The sequence below is a fragment of the Clarias gariepinus genome, chromosome 2 (genome assembly GCF_024256425.1).
Source record: "Clarias gariepinus isolate MV-2021 ecotype Netherlands chromosome 2, CGAR_prim_01v2, whole genome shotgun sequence".
In the NCBI taxonomy this organism is placed as follows: Eukaryota; Metazoa; Chordata; class Actinopteri; order Siluriformes; family Clariidae; genus Clarias; species Clarias gariepinus.
The window spans coordinates 49,545,055-49,565,400 of NC_071101.1; the positions used below are offsets into that span (position 1 = coordinate 49,545,055).

A 20,346-nucleotide genomic window follows, 5' to 3' on the forward strand; every position below is an offset into this window, starting at 1 on the left:
TAATGACAAAAACTTCCACAGTCTTATTGAAATATTTTAATATCTTGCTGAGATACTGAATATTTTTTATTATTAATGTCCACTGTGGACATTTGTGGTGCATGTGCAGGGACGTGCTCATCAAGTGCTGATCAACTATAACTAACAATAAACCAAAATGGCTAATAAGAGATTTCAGTTGTGTTTTTATCCAGTTATATTGCACAGGCCTTCTGTCCAAGTTTAGCAGGCCCCATGGAAAGCCTCTGAGAAAGCTTGTAGTGTTTAGTAACTCATAGCAACAGCAGAGAAAAATATCTAAATAACTTTATTTATTACACATTACTATTTTGGGTGAGTTATTTTTGTGATTGTGAATTTCGGTGCTCAGGCTTTATACTTTAACATCCCATGTCCTAAAGGAAGATTCCTGTTAAATCTTTACTGAATAAACTACTTTCTTTTGATAAAGTGTATTTTTCACAGTTCATGACCTAAACTGTTTCCACATAACTATTCCAGCACCCACAACACCCACTTTTGTGTGTCAACACATGCTTAAGCAATGCCTTCATAGTGATGCTAACATGATGTTCCTTTTTCACTAATTAATAATACTTTTAATGCAGACAAATGGGATTAGGCCTTCACCCACTATTCCCATATGGCATTTAAAATGTCTTATTAAACCTGGGTGTGTGTACACTTATATTGACCTCTATATAATGATTATATATATATATATATATATATATATATATATATATATATATATATATATATATATATATTAGAAAACATGCATTTCCATTCCCTCCTAAATTATGCCATAACATGTAAAGAGCAGGGATTACATGTAAAAAAAAAAAAAAAAAAAGTTTTTAAACTGAAAAAATGTTAATTTTTGATGTATTGATTGAACATTATATAAAAAAACCCACACACAAACCTGTTTAAACAAGGCAATGTACATTATTTTTTAGCTGTATTTTGTTTATGTTAAAGTTAAGAATATCCTTAAAGTCAAATTGGGACTTGTAGTTTATGAAGATGTAAAACATTTGAAATTTACAGCAGGCCTCAAGCACAGTAGGGTGAATTGTGGGAACATTTTAAATAAAGTCATGCTTCCGTGGATACAGATCCCTGCTGAGATTTAAGCACATAAATCTATTCTTCACAATGAACCTTAAAATATTGCTACATGGCCATAATTGAGCAAACCATTAAGGGAGTGTCAAAGGCCTTTTCATGAAAGAACACTGATTAATGAAGAATCTGCTTGGAATATTTGCAGAGTTATAATTAATTTAATGCACCTTCTAAACCATGGGTAAAAAAGAGCATAAATAAATGGATTAATGGCAGAGTTAAGATAAACCAAAATCATAAGTTTATGAGCAGTTTCTGCCTGTAGTTCAATAAGATTGCCTGATAAACTATAAATAAAATATGGAAGCACACAGGCCAGAAACACAGAGACTAAAATGCCGAGGACTTTAGCTGCTTTTCTCTCAGATTTCATTGACTGTGAGGTGATTTTCCGTGTTTTAGTCTGTGTGTGATTATTCAGCTCTCTGATAGCAGTGGCATGTTTCTTAGCAATCACAAAAACTAGAGTATAAAATATGATTATGACAGAAAATGGAAAAAGAAATAGATATACAAGGTCTATTAGAGACCAAACCTTGCTTAGAAAGAGCATACACTCTCCAGGACACAGTAAAAAATTCGAGAAGCTCTTAGTGAAATAACAGAAGGTTATGCTATACCCCAGAGTCACACACCAGGTAGAACAAACCACAGTGCACATTACCCATATAGATATTTTGTTTGTGTAAAAAAATGGGCTTGAGAGAGCCAAATACCGATCTACAGAAATCAGAGCAACATTATAGACAGATACGCCTACAATAAAACCACCAATTAACCAAAAGATGGTGCAGAAACTTCTTCCAAAAATCCAACATGACTCAATTGCCCAGAATAACTCTGGTAGCATAACTAAAGCACCAATGAGGAAATCTGATACAGCCAGGGAGAGTACAAGTGTGTTTGTAGATGTGTGAAGTTGCTTAAAGTGAAGAACAGAAATAATGATAAGCATATTTCCACACACTGTTGTCAGAACCGCAGCAGCTGAACAAACATACAGTAAGATATAAACTACAGGAGATACAGATCTCTCTGGACAGGAGAAATGCTCACACCGATCAGACTGGTTATATTCTATAAGATTCATGAATACAGCATATTAAAAAGTCAAGATCTTGCATATTTAAAAAACACACATTTTACTTATTGCCCCCTTTAAAAACAGTAACAGCATAAATTCATAATACTATATATAATAGTAGAGGTCAGCTCTGATATTTTTATAGCTTAATTTTTGACCACACCTCCAAGGCTTAATTGACAGTTGAAGAGAAAAAGAAAATCAAATACTTATTAAATAGATATAACAAAATTTTGCATATGCGTAGAAAGATTTCTAATATGAATTATTGGTTAAAAAATGTCTGTATACCAAACTGGCAAATTATTGTATTGTATAAGTGCAAACCATCCTTTTAAGACATATGATGCCTCTGGTGTTCTCTTAAACAGCAATCTCCTTCCAAAAACCATGCAACTAGTGTAGAACAAATTCTAGTGTAGAATTAGCTGATTTACCATTCAAGGTAACTAAGTGGTCTGTAAAAAAGTAATATTAATTCATGTGTACAGTATATGAACTTTTTTTTGTCACATATACCTTACAGCCCAGTTAATCTTTCTTTACAATATCCCAGTTAAGAAGCTGGGGTCAGAGCACATGGTCAGTCATGATACAGTGGAGTAGTACACTTCTGGAGCAGTGTATTTTTTTTAATTAAATTAAACTTTTTTTGCATTCATTGACAGCACAAATGCACATAGAATTATATACTTCACTCTGGGCTTGGCTCTTTCTTTCAAGCACACTCTGACATCTCTTATCAGTTTTGCAGCTTTGACCATCTACCCTTCTTAGGATCACTTCAAAAATCAGTGCTTGATCAGGCTTCCATTGCCAAATACACCCCCCATTTGCACTGCCAAGTCACAGGGCCGAAAGGTCAGAAGAGTAATGACAGAACACCACACAACACCACAACACCACCCTGGAAAAAAAAAACTACCAGCCCCATGTACAAAAGCTAGTTATTATAATATCATGGACTGGATCTGTTTCTTTATGTAATACACACTACAACCTTGTGCCAAAATATATGTGATGTTTGTGGCACTTTACCCCAGGGTTGCTTTTTTTGTTTAAAATTACATTTACTCCAGCAACCCCAACAAAAACATTCATATTCAGCATCTTTTTTCTTACACAAACCTGTAGCCTGAAGATTACGCTTATTTATTCGCCTATTAACCATACAATGACTTAACAGACCAAATTAAGGATAGCTAGCTGCTTCTGGTTATCTGCTAACCGCTAAATGACTCTACTTAAATTCCTAAAAACATACAGTATGTATAAGAGATTTTGCTCAATATCAGTCATATTTTTGTACTGGGCACACTTTTTTAAAGGATTGTCATGGCATGTTGTTCAGCAGGGCCACAGAAAAAGCCTGTAGTGTTTAACCCTTATAACTCATAGCAACAGCAAAGAAAACAATCTGCCTGGCTTCCCAGCATCCTAAAAAACTATATTCTTCACACATTACTATTTTGGTTGAGTTATTGTTGTGATGGTGAATTTCCTTTAGATTTTATCCTTTTCTGGTACATGAAAGGTTTTGTCCAACAGGTCTAGGTTATGTTGTAGTCCCTGAGTGATGCATAGACATTAATCAATGGTAATGTGCAGTAAATGTTTCTTTGACAAAATGTTGGCAATGTTTCTTGGTTTAGAATGCTCAAATCAAAGTGTGAATAAGTATCATTCTGTGATGACTAAGAAATTTACTGGTTTACTGTAACCAATAAATTTTTTAGCAAACAATGGTTGCAGTGAAACCAGAGTGGAACCATAGATCCCAACTTCTCTTCCAACTGTTCCCAAGCTTCTCTTCAATATTTTTACTATTGCTTATGCCAGACTTGCTAAATGCTCAGCGATTATACTTTCCGATAGTATGATTCATGCTTAATATTTGCCAAATAAACTTAGGTTCATTTGATTGGGTAATTTTTACAGTTCATGACCTGAAATATCACCACAACACTATTCTATTTTTGATGTGTTAATGTATACTTAAGCATTGCCTCCATACTGATGCTGATACAATGTTTTTTCTACCTTTTTACTAATTGATCAAATCTATACTTTTAATGCAGACAAATGTAATGTGTCACTCCTTTACTACCTGCATTTGCCTTTAAAATGCCCCATCAAACATCAGACTGTTTGTTTGTGTACAGCATTGTAGATTTATGAATGTGCAAAGACGACATATTACTTAGCATCCCAACCCTTTTCATATTTCAGAATGAAAATATTAGAAACTAGGCATTTACTCTTCCTTTTTTAATTATGTACTGTAATATAGTAAAACCTCAGATTGCGAATAACACAATTTGCGAGTGTTTCACAAGACAAGCAAGGATTTTTAATAAAATTATGACTTGAAAAAACGAACAACGTCTTGGTTTATGAGTACCGAGTATGATGCAATTTTTTGTTTTGACATGATCACAACTTAGCCAACAGTTTTTCTGTCTATTTCTTATGGGAAAATTCTATTTGTTTTATAAGTGTTTTGGAATACAAGCCCGCTTCAGGAATGAATTATGCTCGTAATACAAGGTTCCACTATAACATGTCAAGAGCAGTAATTACAAAACTGTGGTATGTACAGTATATATACTTACCTAAAAGATTATAAGGAACACCATACTAATACGGTGTTTGACCCCCTTTCGCCTTCAAAACTGCCTTAATTTTACGTGCATTGATTCAACAAAGTGCTGAAAGCATTCTTTAGAAATTTTGGCCCATATTGATAGGATAGCATCTTGCAGTTGATGGAGATTTGTGGGATGCACATCCAGGGCACGAAGGTTGAGATCTGGTGACTGTGGGGGCCATTTTAGTACAGTGAACTCATTGTCATGTTCAAGAAACTAATTTGAAATTATTTGAGCTTTGTGACATGGTGCATTATCCTGCTGGAATTAGCCATCAGAGGATGGGTACATGGTGGTCATAAAGGGATGGACATGGTCAGAAACAATGCTCAGGTAGCCTGTGGCATTTAAACAATGCCCAATTGGCACTAAGGGGCCTAAAGTGTGCCAAGAAAACATCCCCCACCTGAAATAATTCACATTCCCCACCAAATATTTATTATTATTATTTTTTTAAAGAAATGGCTCATTTTAATCCCAACAGTTTTTGTAATAATGTAACAACTAGACCTCAGACAAGATGCCTAAGATTCACTCTTGGACTACTGTGTTGATTATCAAGAGGCTGAAGACCAGATCCACTGATGACGTGGCAGACACCCTTAGTGTGTCTCAGCATCAAGTACAGAGGATAAGAAAAAAGATATAAAGAGACTGGTGATGTTGCTGCAGACCCCTCAAAACAATATATATATATATATATATATATATATATATATTATTTAAACATCTCTGTAAAGTTACTCTTACTAACCTCAGATTGACGAAGGCGTATATGGTCAGCTCCAACATGTACCACTATCTTAGAGAACCTATGCTGCTCTAGAGCCCTAAAATTATCTTATATGTCCAGTGCTCTGGCTCCCAGGATACACTGTCATCAACCACTCACCTTGCTGTGAGGGCGCTAGTGCCGGAGTCGGGGACTGGCTTTCTCCGCCTGCGGCACCCAGACTTTCCGCTGCAGAAATACCACTGCTCTTGTGATCTCTAAAGTCTGGATGCGCTCCTCTAATCCTAATATCTTCTCCATCAGAGTGCTCACTAACACCAACTCACAAAATTGTACACTGTGAACGAGCTTAATGGTAGACCTAATAATGAACCTCTGTGTTGGAGTTTGAATTGTTTGGTGATGGATTTTGCCTGTTCTTCTCAGATGATATGTGCGTTCTCTTAAAAATCCAGTAGTATTAAAATGTAAAACTAGTTAATATTGTTATTTAGCAGTGGATGTGCTTATATTTATGTTTGATTCAAACTACATTATCTATAGTTTGTTTTTCATTAATTTATGTAAAAGTCATATGCTTTTTATACAAATATATTTTTGATGTCTGTGAGGCAAGTAAACAGGATAGATTTTCAGTTCAATTTCAAAAAAGATTTTATTTAATTTGCTGCTCTTAAATTTAGCAAAGCCAATACAGAATAGCATACCGTTTCCTATCATTATTTTACAAAATTATAACATTTCTCCAATTGTAAGTGCACTTAATTAAAAGTTGAGACTTAAAAAGATTATGTAGCTTATATAGTTTTATTATATAATTTTTGTACATTATTCTGACAATAAATGTAGAACCTACTTTTTCCATACCAAAGTCTGTTTTCGGGCTATGCTAGTGTTACACATGATTAAATCTAAAGGCTCACTTAACATTTACTTTGCTTACATTTGATGCAAATAAGAAACACCTACATTAAATTAAAATACTGAATTTGTACTGTAACTTTTTTTTCAATTACGATGATTTATGATGAATTGATGAATATGATTAATTATGATGAATTTGTTTGATTACAATGTTTCACATGAATTTATCTCCTACTACACCCACCTCTAAATGAGCTATGGCTCATTAATTCTTGTGTGAATGAACCAAGTCTATAGTTATTTCACTACTTAACGTAAGGCAAATAAAACACCTCTAATGCTGTTGTCATGAGAGACACGGTGGTAAAACTGTTATTCTGGTTGAGTACCATCTGTATCAGTGCTAAATCTAGACCTGACCAACAAAAGCAACCATAGATCAAAACACTGTGCCCACACTGTGTATCTCAAAGGGGTGGGACAGTCCTACCAAAGTAGCTAACCTGCCAATGCCAGTTTAATCCTCAGCAGCTCCCTGATGCCAATTTATCTCCATTTGGAACATTTAAAAAAGAATGCCTTTGGATGAAAGTTGGGATTTTTTTCCAAGCCTCTATGAGATGACTACATCCACCCTTGTCTTAAAGACATCCATGGCAAATGATTTTAAGGGATCTAGGAATTTCAAAAGAGTTGTAGCAAAGACCACTGGTGCTGAAAACCTCAAAACCATTTGTCATGGACGTCTTTAAGACAGTGTTCACTGGGGCCATCGTGGCATGAAAGCAGTTTTCCCTCTTAAAAATACATGATGCTTAACAAGTAGTAAACACTAAACAGATTTTCAACAAAAGAGTTTATTTTATGATGACTTGGTTAAGCCCTAATAATCAATATAGGAAGGCCTAAGACCCCATCCTTTTTTTCTGAAAAATAAAACCTTGTGAGGCAATGTAATATGAATGAGCACATATAGAGTATCCCCACTTCAATGCTTCAGCAATGGATATGTACAAGCGTTTCTTTTAAAGGGGGGCGGGTAGGCGGTGTTGTAGTTGATTAGGGTTCCAGCCATATGTTTGATTCAACTTGCCTTCAGTGCACTTTCTCTCTCAAAAACTCTCTGGGAAATGTTCTCTTGAGTGCGGGTTTCTATATTGTCAATATGCTAACTACTGCATGATTTTTTTTTCACTAGACATAGGGGTCATGGATGTATAGTCAGGGACAAGTAATTCTGATGGGGTTCCTGGTAACCATGATCTACTTAACTTTAAGAGTTTCAAATATTTATTTTTAATTGAAATGTAACTATGTTTTTTAAGTTTTCATATTACTTGGAGTGGGGCCTACTTTGTTTTATTAAATGTCCTAGTCTCATTTTAAAGTTACATATACTCACATTATCTAGTTAGCAACTAGGCATTTCTTATATATTATAGGTAAAATGATAGTTATGCAATTTTTTACTTTGAAATGCAACCTCATCCAGCACAAAACATGAAATAACACTTTTTATTATGTTCATACACTCCTGAACATCCACAGTTCCTTCAAATTGCACTTGGTCCTGAATCCACAGGTCATCTTCTGCTTGTTAAAACTTTTTGCACACGAGGTGAACAGAATGCGAAGAGTTGTTTCCTATTGCAATGAGGCTTGGGTAAACTTTTAATTTGATATGGGGTTTCCCATGCTTTTTCCATGGGGAGGTTTTATTTAAACAGAGTAAAATGAACAAGATTATTGCTTGTTGTGTGTGTTCACTTAAACATATCGTCAGGGATTACATAAAAAAAATATGTTAAGGAAAAAAATGCACATTGTCTTGTGTGCTTAACAAATGCAGATTAATTTCTAACTTAGATACATTTATGTAAACATACAAACTTGATTATTAATTATTGATTACACAGATTTAATAATGCTACATTTACAACATTTCAGATTTATTTTTTTCAGTGCAGGTAAAAGCCTTGAGAGTTAAATGATTGAGAAACTGAACTAAAATAATTTTTCTTCAGGCAAACCCTCTAACTGTTATGCAGCACTCTAAATATAGGTGATGTTATTGGGCCAATAGTCAATCATATTCATAACTGACCTATCAAGGATTAGGAATTTAATTCAAATGAGACACCACAGCCAATGAGCCTATGCCATTTGCTGTAGGTTTAGTTTTATTTTAGTGTTATGTTTAGTGGTTTAGTGTTATGTTAACTAAAGGAGCATAGAAAAAGCTGGTTTACCTCCAAAGCAAAAGCAGATACAAAAATTATAATTGTTTTAAAGGTATATTTAATATGATTGAGTTGCCCAACATATTTGACAGATGTTAGGCCAGTATTAGGAATAAGAAAAGGTAAAATCAGTGATATATACATTTTGACATAAAACATTGTTCATTGTTGTTAAATCTTTGTTGGTGTAATAACATCTTTAATTTTTCTTACCCCCTTTTTCCCTCATTTTATGTTAAATATGTTGTTATGCAGTCACCCTCGAGGGGTGTGACCAATTTCTAAACTATAAAACCTGAGCTGTTTGACACTCATTTTATTATAACCTGTTACACTATAAGTTCTGTTACACTTAACTGTAGTAACAAATGCAAGATATATAATTTTTTAACAGTTTAGACATTCTAGAAATGCTTTATTTATGAATCTTACAGAGTTCAACCAGTCCGATCACTGTGTCCAATTATTTTGTCCAGAGAGATCTGTATCTTCTGCACTTTATTTCTTATTGTATGTGTGTGCAGCTGCCATGGTTTTTCTTACAGTGTGTGGAAATCTGCTCGTCATCATCTCAGTTTTTCACTTCAAGCAGCTTCACACACCAACGAACACACTTGTGCTCTCTCTGGCTCTGTCAGATTTCCTTGTTGGTGTGTTAGTGATGCCATCAATGTTAATATGGATAATCGAATCATGCTGGATTTTTGGAACAGATTTTTGCATATTTTTTTCATTTATCAGTGGTTTACTCATGAACCTATCAATCTATAATATTTCTATGATCTCTGTTGACAGATATTTGGCTCTTTCAAACCCATTTCTCTACACAAACACAATCTCAAGAAGGACCATGTGCACTGTGGTTTATTCTAACTGGTGTGCATGCCTGACATATATGACAGCGATCTATTATTTTAATGGAGGCTTAATGACTTCTGTGCTCTGTCCCGGAGAGTGTTTTTACTTTCTAAATGAGGTTTGTTCTATAATAGATCTTGTTGTTTCATTTATTTTTCCACTTTCTGTCATAATCATATTGTATACTCGAGTTTTTATAATTGCTAAGAAACATGCCACTGCTATCAGAGAGCTTAATAATCACACACGGCCTAAATCACAGAAGGTCACCTCACACTTGACTAAATCTGAAAGGAAAGCAGCTAAAGTCCTCGGCATTTTAGTGTCTGTGTTTTTGATATGTTTACTTCCATATTTTATTTATAGTTTATTAGGTGAAATTGTTGACCTGCAGTTGCAAATATTTCAGAAAGTTTTGATCATGTCATATCTTAATTCCACAATTAATCCGGTTATTTATGCTTTGTTTTACCCGTGGTTTAGAAAATGTGTTAGATTAATTCTATCTCTGAAAATATTTCATACAGACTCTGCATTAATAAATATTCTTTCATAAGAGGTTTTGGTTTCACTCTTTCGGTGATGTGCAACTGAACATCCCAAACCACTAGTTAAAATGTGTCCATTTTGCATTATTTTCTAATATTATATACTTATAATTGTTATGTACATTCCTTGTCCCTATTTAGCTTAATTGACATTGTGCACTTGAGCTGGACTCCACAAGTTTGTGGAAAATTGTTTCTTTAAACATTACTTAAACAGTATTTTGCCTCCTTTTTTTAAGCTGTTAACATGGTCTGACATTTGCTACCATTTAAATAGGTATGAAAAACAATGTAGAATTTTCAGTGTTAGACATGAACAGATTTTGAACATGTAACTTTGTTTTCAATGCCTTAAATGCAGAATAGCATTTATGTTTGTGTGATCCGAGGGGTGTTCAAGTCAAACCAGGACTTGTGATGCATAACACCAATTGCCATTTATGGAAGACTACAAGCATGGTACGAAAATGAGACCCTTAGCTTCAGTGAAATATTTGAATGGGAAACATTTAAAGTAGGCTGTACATCTGTGAATACAGTTAAGGCCAAGGTGGCTTGAAGCCCACTCCTAATCTTTCAAAATCAAAGAATAACTTCTGTCTGTGGGAATTGTACACATAATCATGGACCAACATCTTGTTGGTATATCAGGGGATTATAAAAAGTAATAAAGGTAGTTTTTACTTTCATATCTATCTTTATCTACTTAAAGGTACACTGATTTCCTCCCATTTCCTACCACAAGCAGATAGGCTAATTGGCATTTTAAACTATCAAGTGTGAGTGTGTTTATTGAGATAGTTTTAGCTTTCTAATGTTATCTTGTGGCCATAAAGGGGTGGACATGCTCAGGTATTGTGTGTCATTTAAACAAAGCTTTATTGGTATGAAGGAGCCCAGCATGTGACAAGAAAATATCCACCACCATCTGCCTGAACCACCAATACAAGAAAAGATAGATCCATACTTTCATGTTTCAACTTCATTCCAAATTCTGATTATACAATTTATATTTAAGAATTCAAGACTCACTGGGCCTGGCACCATCTGGTTTTATTAAACCCATTTAACCGGTCACCTAATTATTATTATTTTTATTCTTAGCTAACAGGAGTGGCACCAGGTGTAATCTTCCAGTATAAAATGTTATTTAAGTAAGTGTTGCTATTCTATCAGCTCAAAAAAGTCTGGACATTCTCCGCTGACCTCTGGAATCAACAAGACATACATAAGCAATTTTTAAAAGACCATACACAACCGGTGCTGTTGACCTACAGGGTGCCAGTGAAATTTAGGCTACTGTTGGTCGAAAAAGAAGAGAAGGAAAGCATGTTCGAAAGCAGAGAGAGAAAAGGAAAGGCAAGAGTTCAGGAGTGATAGTAGGAAATTTGAATGTTGGGACTATGACAGGAAAGGCAAAAGAGTTGGTTGATATGATGCAGAGAAGGAAGGTGGATATACTGTGTGTCCAGGCGACCAGGTGGAAAGAAGGCAAGGCTAGAAGCTTAGGATCAGGGTTCACATTTTTTACCATGGCGTGGATAGGAAAAGAAATGGAGTAGGAGTTATTTTGAAAAAGGAGCTTGTTAGGAATGTACTATCAGATAGGGTGATAGATCTTAAGCTGGAAATTGAAGGGATAAAGTTCAATGTTGTTAGTGGCTATGCCCCACAGGTAGGAAGTGATTTGGAAGCGAAGGAGAAATTCTGGGGTGAGTTAGATGAAGTGATGCAGAGCATCCCCAGAGGTGAGAGAGTGGTGATTGGTGTAGACTCCAATGGACATGTTGGGGAAGGAAACAGAGGTGATGAAAATGTGGAGGGCAGGTTTGGTCTTCAGGACAAGAATGTAGAAGGACAGATGGTGGTGGACTTTGCAAAGAGGATGGAAATGGCAGTAGTAAATACTTTCTTCCAGAAGAGGCAGGAACATAGGGTGACATATAAGAGTAGAGGCAGAAGCACTCAGGTGGACTACATCTTGTGTCGATGTTGTAATCTAAAAGAGATTAGTGACTGCACAAAAAGTGGTGGAAGTTGAAAAAGAAAAAATCTTGTGTAGTCTTCAGTGAGGTGTTGAGACAGGCTATGGGTGGTCAGGGGGTGCTTTTAGTTGACTGGACAACTACAGCCAATGTGATCAGGGAGACAGGAAGGAGGGTACTTGGTGTATCATCAGGAAAGGGCAAAGTGGACAAGGAGACTTTTTGGTGGAACAAGAAAGTACAGGAGTGTATACAGAGAAAGAGGCTAACTAAGAAGAATGGGACACTGAGAGGACTGAAGAAAGTAGACAGGAGTACAGGGAGATGCAGCATAAGGTAAAGGTAGAGGTGGCAAAGGCCAAACAAAGAGCATATGAGGACTTAGATGCTAGATAGAAAGCAGGGAGAGGTGGATCTGTACAGGTTGGGGAGGCAGACAGATAGAGATGGGAAGGATGTGCAGCAGGTTAGAGTGATTAAAAAAAGAGATGGAAATGTACTGACAGATGCAAGGAGAGAGATGGAAAAATGGAAGGAGTACTTTAAAGAGTTGATGAATGAGGAAAATGAAAGAGAACAAAGAGTAGAAAAGGTGACTGTTGTGGAACAGAAAGTAGCAAATATAAGTAAGAGTGAGGTGAGGAGAAGGTAACGATGAGTATGGAAATGAGGTGAAGAGGCATGTGCAGGCAGGTTGGAATAGGTGTCAAGTGTGTTGTGTGATAAAAGAGTATCAGCAAGAATGAAATGAAAGGTGTTCAAGATATTAGTGAAGCCAATGATGCTCTACAGCTTAGAGACAGTGGCACTGAAGAAAAGAGCTAGGGGTAGCAGAGCTGAAGATGTTGAGGTTCTCTTTGGGAGTGACATGGATGGATAGAATCAAGAATGAATTCATCAGAGGCATAACCCATGTTAGATATTTTGGAGAAAAAATCAGAGAGGCCAGATTGAGGTGTTTCGGACATGTTCAGAGGAGAAACTGTGAATATATCAGTAGAAGGATGCTGAGGGTGAAATTGCCAGGTAGGAGGTGTAGAGGAAGACCAAAGAGGAGATTTATAGATGCAGTGAGAGAGAACATGAAGTTAGTTGGTGTGAGAGGAAAGTGTGGAAAATGTTATTGAATTTCAATTATATTTTAGGGATTTGGTACTTTAAGTAAGCCAACGTCCTATTTAAAATAGGTTAATTTCCAATACCTAGAAGGCTTCTGTGAAAAAGCAGCCCTCTGTTCTTCTGTTGCATTAGAGATGAACACAGGCTGTGCAGGCACTCAATTTATGGAAGTTAATAGATACACAGAAAGCAGAGACAAACTCTTCAAACAACTTTAATAGTAGTATTAAAGCCTTATATAATATCTAAACTAACATTATACTAGTAATATTTACTAATCCTATCATTTTTGTATATTATTATACCCATTTTCTAACCTTACTCAAGCAGAAAACTGTAAAAGAACTAAACGGATCATCCTTTGGTTACAAGAGCGTAACACAGAGGAGAAGGACAGAGAAGGGAACTGTGCATCAATGTTCGCTGAAAATATATATATATATATTTCTATTTGCAAGAGAGACTGTGTTAACATCATTTCAATTAAAAAAATCAACAAAATCTGTTTTTTTTTTAATCTAGGGATGCCTATGGGATATCTAGGGATCTTTTTTAATAAGACTGTATAAGCTGTTTATATCAGGTTGTCTGTGTTTTACTTTTTCTACAAACTGTTAAACCATCAATCACTAATGCTAATAAAGATCACCAACCCCCCCCCCCAAAAAAAAGTAATAATAATATTAAAAAAAAAATATATATATATATATATATAGTCAATTAAATAAATGTGCATAATATCTTTTAACCCTTGTTTTCTTTTCAATAAGGCATGACATCATAGATTTCAAATGTCCAATGAACTTTGAGGGTGTGATCTATTTGTAACGTATAAAAAAAAATTTAGATTCTTTGTCATTCATTTTTACATAGAATTTTAAACATTATTGTTTTACATTTCTGATATGTAAGTTGTTGTTTTAAATTCATTTCTAAACACTGCATTCATGAACCTGACCGAGTTTAGAGACTCTGATCACTGTGAATATTTCTCCTGTCCAGAGAGATCTAAATCTCCTGCAGTTTATATCCTACTGTATGTGTGTTCAGCTGCTGTGGTTCTTTTAACCGAGTGTGGCAATCTGCTTGTCATCATCTCTATTTTTCATTTTAGACAGCTCCACACACCAACCAACATGCTTGTGCTTTCTTTGGCGGTGTCAGACTTTCTTGTTGGTGCTTTTCTAATGCCACCAACGTTAAGCTGGATGATCGAGTCATGTTGGATTTTAGGGATGGATTTCTGCATGTGTTTTATGATGACTGGATATTTTCTGACAAGCCTATCCATATATCATGTTGCTCTGATAGCTGTGGATCGGTATTTGGCTCTCTCAAACCCATTTCTTTACACTAACAGAGTCTCTGTGAAAACAATGTGCATTATGGTTTTTTCTCAATGGTTTGTCCTGCTGGTATATAATTTAATGCTCCCCTATGTCAATGGAAACATCAATTTTGTCCTCTGCCCTGGAGAGTGTTTTGTCAAATTAAATTATGTTTTGTCTGTTGTTGATCTTGTAATAACATTTATATTTCCATGTGCTGTCATATTCATATTGTATACTCGGATTTTTATGATTGCTAAGAAACATGCCACTGCTATCAGAGAGCTTAATAATAATACACGGTCTAAAACACAGAAAATCACCTCACACTCAATGAAATCTGAGAGAAAGGCAGCTAAGGTTTTGGGAATTGTAATGTCTGTGTTCATGATATGTTTACTTCCATATTTTATTTATAGTTTACTAGGAAATGTTATTGAGTTTCAGTTAGAATCTTTACTAAAAGTAATGATTGTGCTTTACCTTAATTCCACCATTAATCCATTCATTTATGCCCTGTTTTACCCATGGTTCAGAAAATGTGTTAAATTAATTTTGACTTGCAAAATATTTAAAAAAGATTCTGCATTAAGAAAAGTTTTATAATGTAATTACTTATAATAATCAGCAATTTTTTAATCTTTCTGACCAATTTACTGGAAAAAGTATTAGAAAATATTTTGAGTTTTTTAATGAGCGTTTCCTGGATATATCGTTATACTGTAAAATGTCATAGCTGTGTACTCACAAAAATCTGTTCAGATATCAGGATCATAGTTTTTGAATAATTTATATCTTAAGTGGGCTTGTGTTTTATTTATTTTAATTACCTTAATAGTAGTATACACTATTAAGAAGCTGGGCACACCCATGTTGTATTCTTTGTACATATATATACATATGCATACATACAGGTGAAACTTAAAACATTTAAATATCGCGCAAAAATCATGTACAGTAAGCCATAATAATCTCATTTATGACAAATTATGGCTTGAACTATTTTGCAAGATATTCTTTTTTTTTTTTTAAGTTTTTATATACACAGCTGAAACCTATAAACACAGTAGGTGCAGAAAGAATCAGAGAATCAAGACTCATCCTCTTTGCAGCATGGAACGAAGACAGACACAGTTGTTGTTTTATCTATCCATATATATATGTGTGTGTGTTTTTGTTTATTTCATAGTTGTGGTCACCATAAAATTTTACTCAACTTGAGAGCTGCTAAGAAGAGTGGGGATACGTTGCAAAGTCTAGTTGTGCAAAGCTTAGTATGCCATTAAGTAAGATGAATAGCCTCATCTGAGTTTAAGAGTCAATTTTCATATAAATCTTTTACCCGTGCTTCAAGCTTCATGTTTTACTAACATTTTTTACCACTCCTTCTGCTGTGCCCACATAGTATTATTGTAACACCTGATGAGGATATCTGTCCAGATGCAGGCCACCTTTTCAAATTCCAGCACTTTTCCTTTATCGTCTTGGTTCTTTTGTGTTTGGTAAATATGTAAAACACATTTGTATTAAAACAAGAAGTCCCTTACCTCATAGATAAAGATAAGAACAAGCATTACCATTTACTTTAAAATTGTGTTATTTTTAGGTTTTTGTATTCTTCTTTGATCCTTGTTTACTTGTTTGTTTATTTATTGTCCTGCATTTGGATGTTCCTAAGACCTAAATACCTGTCTGACCAGGGCCTATTTTTAACTACTTTAAAAACTCAATTTCTATTGTCTACACTGATGTATTTCTTTGTATTGACCTAGGCCTGCTATTTTTATTTGAGTTTTAAGTTACAGACTGCTATAAACAACCCTTCTGCAGATTGCACCTCATGCACATTTTTAACTTGTCACTGTGTCCTCCACTTTACTACACACTAATTTACTCCTACTAATACGGTATGGACATACAGTGGGGCAAAAAAAGTATTCAGTTAGCCACCAATTGTGCAAGTTCTCCCGCTTAAAAAGATGAGAGAGGCCTGTAATTTTCATCATAGGTATACCTCAACTATGAGAGACAAAATAAGAAAAACAAATCCAGAAAATCACATTGTAGGAATTTATTTGCAAATTATGAAATTATTATTGAATTTTATTTGCAAATTTTGGTGAAAAATAAGTATTTGGTCAATAACAAAATTTTATCTTAATACTTTGTTATATACCCTTTGTTGGCAATGACAGAGGTCAAACTTTTACTGTAAGTCTTCAGAAGGTTTTCACACACTGTTGCTGGTATTTTGGCCCGTTCCTCCATGCAGATCTCCTCTAGAGCAGTGATGTTTTGGGGCTGTTGCTGGACAACATGGACTTTCAACTCCCTCCAAAGATTTTCTATGGATTTGAGATCTGGAGACTGGCTAGGCCACTCCAGGACCTTGAGATGCTTCTTATGAGGCCACTCCTTTGTTGCCCATTCAAATTAAATTTTATTTGTCACATACACAGTCATACGCAGTACAAATATATATGAATATAGAAATATAGAAGAAAAAAAAGGTGTATGTATATATATATATATATATATATATAATATTTAAAAGTGACAATGGTAATGGTGTGTTTGGGATCATTGTCATGCTAAAAGACCCAGCCACAGTTTTATCTTCAATGCCCTTGCTGATGGAAGGAGGTTTTCACTCAAAGTCTCATGATACATGGCCCCACATTCGTTCCTTTACACGGATCAGTTGTCCTGGTCTCTTTGCAGAAAAAAAAAACAACAACTCCAAAGCATGATGTTTCTACCCACATGCTTCACAGCAGGTATGGTGTTCTTTGGATGCAACTTAGTATTCTTTCTTCTTCAAACATAAAGTTCTATTTTGGTTTCATCTCACTATATAACATTCTTACGGTGGCCCAGAAGGGCAAATCATCTTTCCCGTACGTGTGTGTTTTTTCCCTTGTAAGTGTGTTTTTTTTCCCTTGAAAATGTCCGCTTTTTCCCTTATAAATGTCGTTTTTTTTTTCTTGAAAATGTCCGCTTTTTCCCCTATAAATGTCGTTTTTTCCCTTATAAATGTCGTTTTTTTTCCCTTGAAAATGTCCACTTTTTCCCTTATAAATGTCGTTTTTTCCCTTATAAATGTCGTTTTTTTCCCCTTGAAAATGTCCGCTTTTTCCCTTATAAATGTCGTTTTTTCCCTTATAAATGTTTTTTTTTCCATGAAAATGTCCGCTTTTTCCCTTATAAATGTCGTTTTTTCCCTTATAAATGTGTTTTTTTTTTCATTGAAAATGTCCGTTTTCCCCTTATAAATGTCGTTTTTTCCCTTATAAATGTGTTTTTTTTTCCATTGAAAATGTGCGCTTTTTCCCGTGTAAATGTCTGCTCTTCTTTCCCGTGTGAGAACTCTTTCTCCAGTATTTTGCAAGCTAAAAGCTAATGCGCAAAGGACTATGGGAGTGGGGTCAAAACGCAACTGAACACGGAACCTTTCCGGATATCAGCTCCAGGACTCAACATCATGGAGTATACAGTGAATTATAGCGTGATAAAGTTATAATTTTCACAAAATTTTCAACTGCACACACTTACCAGGTAATGTTTAATATATAAAATTAATCAGATTTTACTGTTTTAGGCACTAATGATAACTTTGTAGCAGTGTTAATACTATTGGAGTGTTTGGGGGAAATGCCGAGCCGAGTGTAAATGGCAGTGATTAAAAGGAATATTATCTCATTTAGACCATTAAACACTGATGTAAACCATCAGCTCCATGGCATCTCTGTAGTATACATCCACATATGGATTTATAAGCAAGCTAATATCACTATGCTAACCGCTAGCGCTTAGCATGGGGAAACTAGCTTGTTTATTAATATATATTAGTTTAATAGTGTATTTGGACACATATACGTGATGTAAACAGTTAGCTCTATTGTTTTTGTAAAATGCCTGTCCAAATATGGATCTATAAGCAAGCTAATATCACTATGCTAACCGCTAACGCTTAGCATGGGGAAACTAGCTTGTTTATTAATATAGATTAGTTTAATAGTGTATTTGGACACATATACGTGATGTAAACAGTTAGCTCTATTGTTTTTGTAAAATGCCTGTCCAAATATGGATCTGTAAGCAAGCTAATATCACTATGCTAACCGCTAACGCTTAGCATGGGGAAACTAGCTTGTTTATTAATATATATTAGTTTAATAGTGTATTTGGACACATATACGTGATGTAAACAGTTAGCTCTATTGTTTTTGTAAAATGCCTGTCCAAATATGAATCTATAAGCAAGCTAATATAATTATGCTAAGCGCTAGCTTACTAAAAGAGCTAAGATAGCAGCAACTATTGCTAATTATCCCTGAGCTGCTCCTGTTATGTGCTAAATGTTACAGATGGTTAACGAATTGTTGTATGTAGTTTATTGGAGCTCCTGAGTGCCATATAATGTATACTGCTGTATAATGTAGTGGTTTTATCATAGCTAGAGATCTTCTGAATAGTTAGTTATGTGCTTACACAATGTATGTAACAGTCAAGAAAAGGGGCTTTTGTTCAGGTTCTATCTATTCTAGTCATTAAAGTCATTAAATATATGTTTATACTCCTTATAATATGTATAATTGTGTGTTTTTCTTCTCACAGTGAACTGTGTGTAAATCATCAACTGCCTGTGTATCAGCTGATTTCTACACCAGCTTTACATCCTGAGCAGAAGGTGAGTGCTCTGAAGTATTTACCTCTCTTTTCAAGAACACCACTGAGCACATCTTAATCAGGGGACAGGGACACATTTCTCTTCATGAACATGTGTGTGTTAATGAATGGTGGAGATGGGGCCAAATTTTGCAGCAATCCTTAATAGCAAAACCAAATAATTGGTTTTAATACACAGCATTACTAAAAGCTTGCATTCTATGAAATTTTGTGTGCGTATCTGCCTGCATGTGTCAAACTGATGTCATATGATGTCAAACATCATGAAGTGATATTAACTTGCTTATAAACCCATATGTGGATGTATATTACAGAGATGCCATGGAGCTGCATAGTAACACCATGAAGTCTTTTTACTAGACACTTATAATAACATGTCTTTATTTCTCCCCTGTTGTAGATTGTCGTGGAGAGGACGGACCCTTGATGCTCTGCCTTTTTGCACCAACAATACATACATGTATTTTATTAATTTGTAAATAAAGTCTTTAATATAATTTTATAGTTGAGTATTTATTTCTAGTTTGCTTATTATTTAGCAAAACAGTTAAAGTGCATGTAAAGCATTGCTGCAAATGACACTGAATAGAATCAGATGTTACTCCACTCTGTGTGAGGGTACAGGCTTATATACAGTATGTGATTTTAGCATCAATAATGTTTTTCTACTAACTAAAGCATGCTGCCTTGGAGATATTAGTGACATCTCTGTTTCAGTTCGAACAACATATTCCATAATATTTATGAATACATTAATCCCATATGTTTAGCAGTAAAAACAGAGGTTCTTAAACATTTTACAGCGAAGGACTCCTTCAACTGTAAAACAAACGCCTCTGCATACATTTACTTATAGTGCATTTCCAAAATTACATTTTTATGTTATTCAAAAAGTAAAACCTTTTGTTTTCATTTAAATGATTAATGATTAAATGATCCATGAAAATCAAAAATCTAGTATGTCAAAATATTAGAATATTTCACTTCGATCATGGGGAAGACTGCTGACCTAACAAGTTGTCCAGAAGATGATCATCTACACCTTCCAGAAGGAGTGTAGGCCCTCAAGGTCAAACTTTACCACCAACTATTTCACTGACCATGTTGTTGCTTGATTTG

At 34.9% G+C, this 20,346-nt stretch overlaps 3 protein-coding genes and 1 long non-coding RNA gene across 4 annotated transcripts; 3 read left to right on the forward strand and 1 right to left on the reverse strand.

Moving 5' to 3' along the window:
* Positions 1-1,228: 1,228 nt before the first annotated feature.
* LOC128543434 (trace amine-associated receptor 13c-like) lies at positions 1,229-2,221 on the reverse strand. Its single transcript, XM_053513862.1, has one exon. It carries the CDS (start codon positions 2,219-2,221, stop codon positions 1,229-1,231), a length of 993 nt encoding a protein of 330 aa, XP_053369837.1.
* A 6,900-nt stretch (positions 2,222-9,121) lies between these two features.
* LOC128517162 (trace amine-associated receptor 13c-like) lies at positions 9,122-10,114 on the forward strand. Its single transcript, XM_053490966.1, has one exon. It carries the CDS (start codon positions 9,122-9,124, stop codon positions 10,112-10,114), a length of 993 nt encoding a protein of 330 aa, XP_053346941.1.
* A 4,043-nt stretch (positions 10,115-14,157) lies between these two features.
* LOC128515258 (trace amine-associated receptor 13c-like) lies at positions 14,158-15,144 on the forward strand. The gene has a single exon (XM_053489367.1). It carries the CDS (start codon positions 14,158-14,160, stop codon positions 15,142-15,144), a length of 987 nt encoding a protein of 328 aa, XP_053345342.1.
* A 2,805-nt stretch (positions 15,145-17,949) lies between these two features.
* On the forward strand, positions 17,950-19,729 carry LOC128514953 (uncharacterized). The gene is made up of 3 exons (XR_008356578.1): positions 17,950-18,093; positions 19,156-19,228; positions 19,628-19,729. It is a non-coding gene; the product is annotated as an uncharacterized LOC128514953 (long non-coding RNA).
* Positions 19,730-20,346: the final 617 nt, after the last annotated feature.

What these genes read in the sequence shown, in the direction of transcription:
- LOC128543434 (XM_053513862.1), bottom strand. Translation starts at nt 2,221, where the DNA reads ATGAATCTTATAGAATATAACCAGTCTGATCGGTGTGAGCATTTCTCC.
- LOC128517162 (XM_053490966.1), top strand. Translation starts at nt 9,122, where the DNA reads ATGAATCTTACAGAGTTCAACCAGTCCGATCACTGTGTCCAATTATTT.
- LOC128515258 (XM_053489367.1), top strand. Translation starts at nt 14,158, where the DNA reads ATGAACCTGACCGAGTTTAGAGACTCTGATCACTGTGAATATTTCTCC.